This window comes from Echinops telfairi, unplaced genomic scaffold (assembly GCF_000313985.2).
Source record: "Echinops telfairi isolate 266 unplaced genomic scaffold, ASM31398v2 ScPeMD7_7420;HRSCAF=8458, whole genome shotgun sequence".
Lineage (NCBI taxonomy): Eukaryota > Metazoa > Chordata > Mammalia > Afrosoricida > Tenrecidae > Echinops > Echinops telfairi.
The window spans coordinates 48,586,241-48,587,120 of NW_022111320.1; the positions used below are offsets into that span (position 1 = coordinate 48,586,241).

At 62.3% G+C, this 880-nt stretch overlaps 1 protein-coding gene across 1 annotated transcript in view; it reads right to left on the bottom strand.

The window, feature by feature from the left end:
- Positions 1-880, bottom strand: part of CCDC12 (coiled-coil domain containing 12) — a 43,503-nt gene that overhangs the window by 443 nt on the left and 42,180 nt on the right. Inside the window, exon 4 of the mRNA XM_045297701.1 lies at positions 682-716. Coding sequence (XP_045153636.1) covers positions 682-716 — 35 coding nt within the window. The remainder of the gene's footprint in view (positions 1-681; positions 717-880) is intronic.

Consider the following 880-nt stretch of genomic DNA (forward strand, 5'->3'; position numbering starts at 1 on the left):
CCCTGTCTGTACCCTCCAGAAGCCACCATTAGCACCCCCTCCCCTCACTCAACACAGGGACTGAGCCCCGGCATGGAAGGTGCATGGTGCTCTTGCCTGGTCCCAGAGCCCTGCTGCTCCTGCACTCCCTGGCTGGATAGTGTAGGGCACACACCTGTGCTTTTGTTCTTCCCAGCACAGCGCCCCCTGCTGGTGCTGTGCTTGACCCAGGCTGCAGGGCCGAGGACTCACCTCTAGCTCCAGCCCTTGGGAAAGAAAATGCCCTCTCCCCCCACACACAGCCTCTCTCACCCTCTTTCTCAGCTCAGTTGTGGGCCCTGGAGGAGGTCCCTCCCATCACAGACGAGGACCCTGAGGGGAACGGGCAGAACTAGGACAGGGACACATGTCTGCGCTTCACCCTGAGGGCAAAGCTTCAGCCTTGCCCGTGCAGAGCGCTCCCCGTGGAGGTCGCTGTCCCTCGGCTTGAAGCCATTCCCACGCCTCCTGGCTACCAGCCCTCAGTGCTCACTGCCCTCTCACCATTGCAGCCGAGCCCTTCCCCGCACTATTGCAGACAGGAATTGTCCCACGCAGCTGTTCTTCTGCACTGTCCGCCTCCCGGAGGGAGGGTGGGAAGGCCCGGCCTGAGGCCCAGAAGCCCCCATCAGTCTGCACAAGCCCTGCATGGACAATACTCACCAATCAGGCTTCCGGGGGGCGAGATTGGCCAGGTCCTAGGGAGGAAGGAGATACACATCAGGGTCCAGGGGGCCTGGGAAGCCAGGGGCCAGGATGAGAGAACGAGGCGGGGAGGAGGAAGGAGAAGGAACAGAGGAAGTAGGGAGGTGGGAATGGGGTGGAGAGGAGGAAGGAGATGAGGAAGACCCGTGGTGTGGGA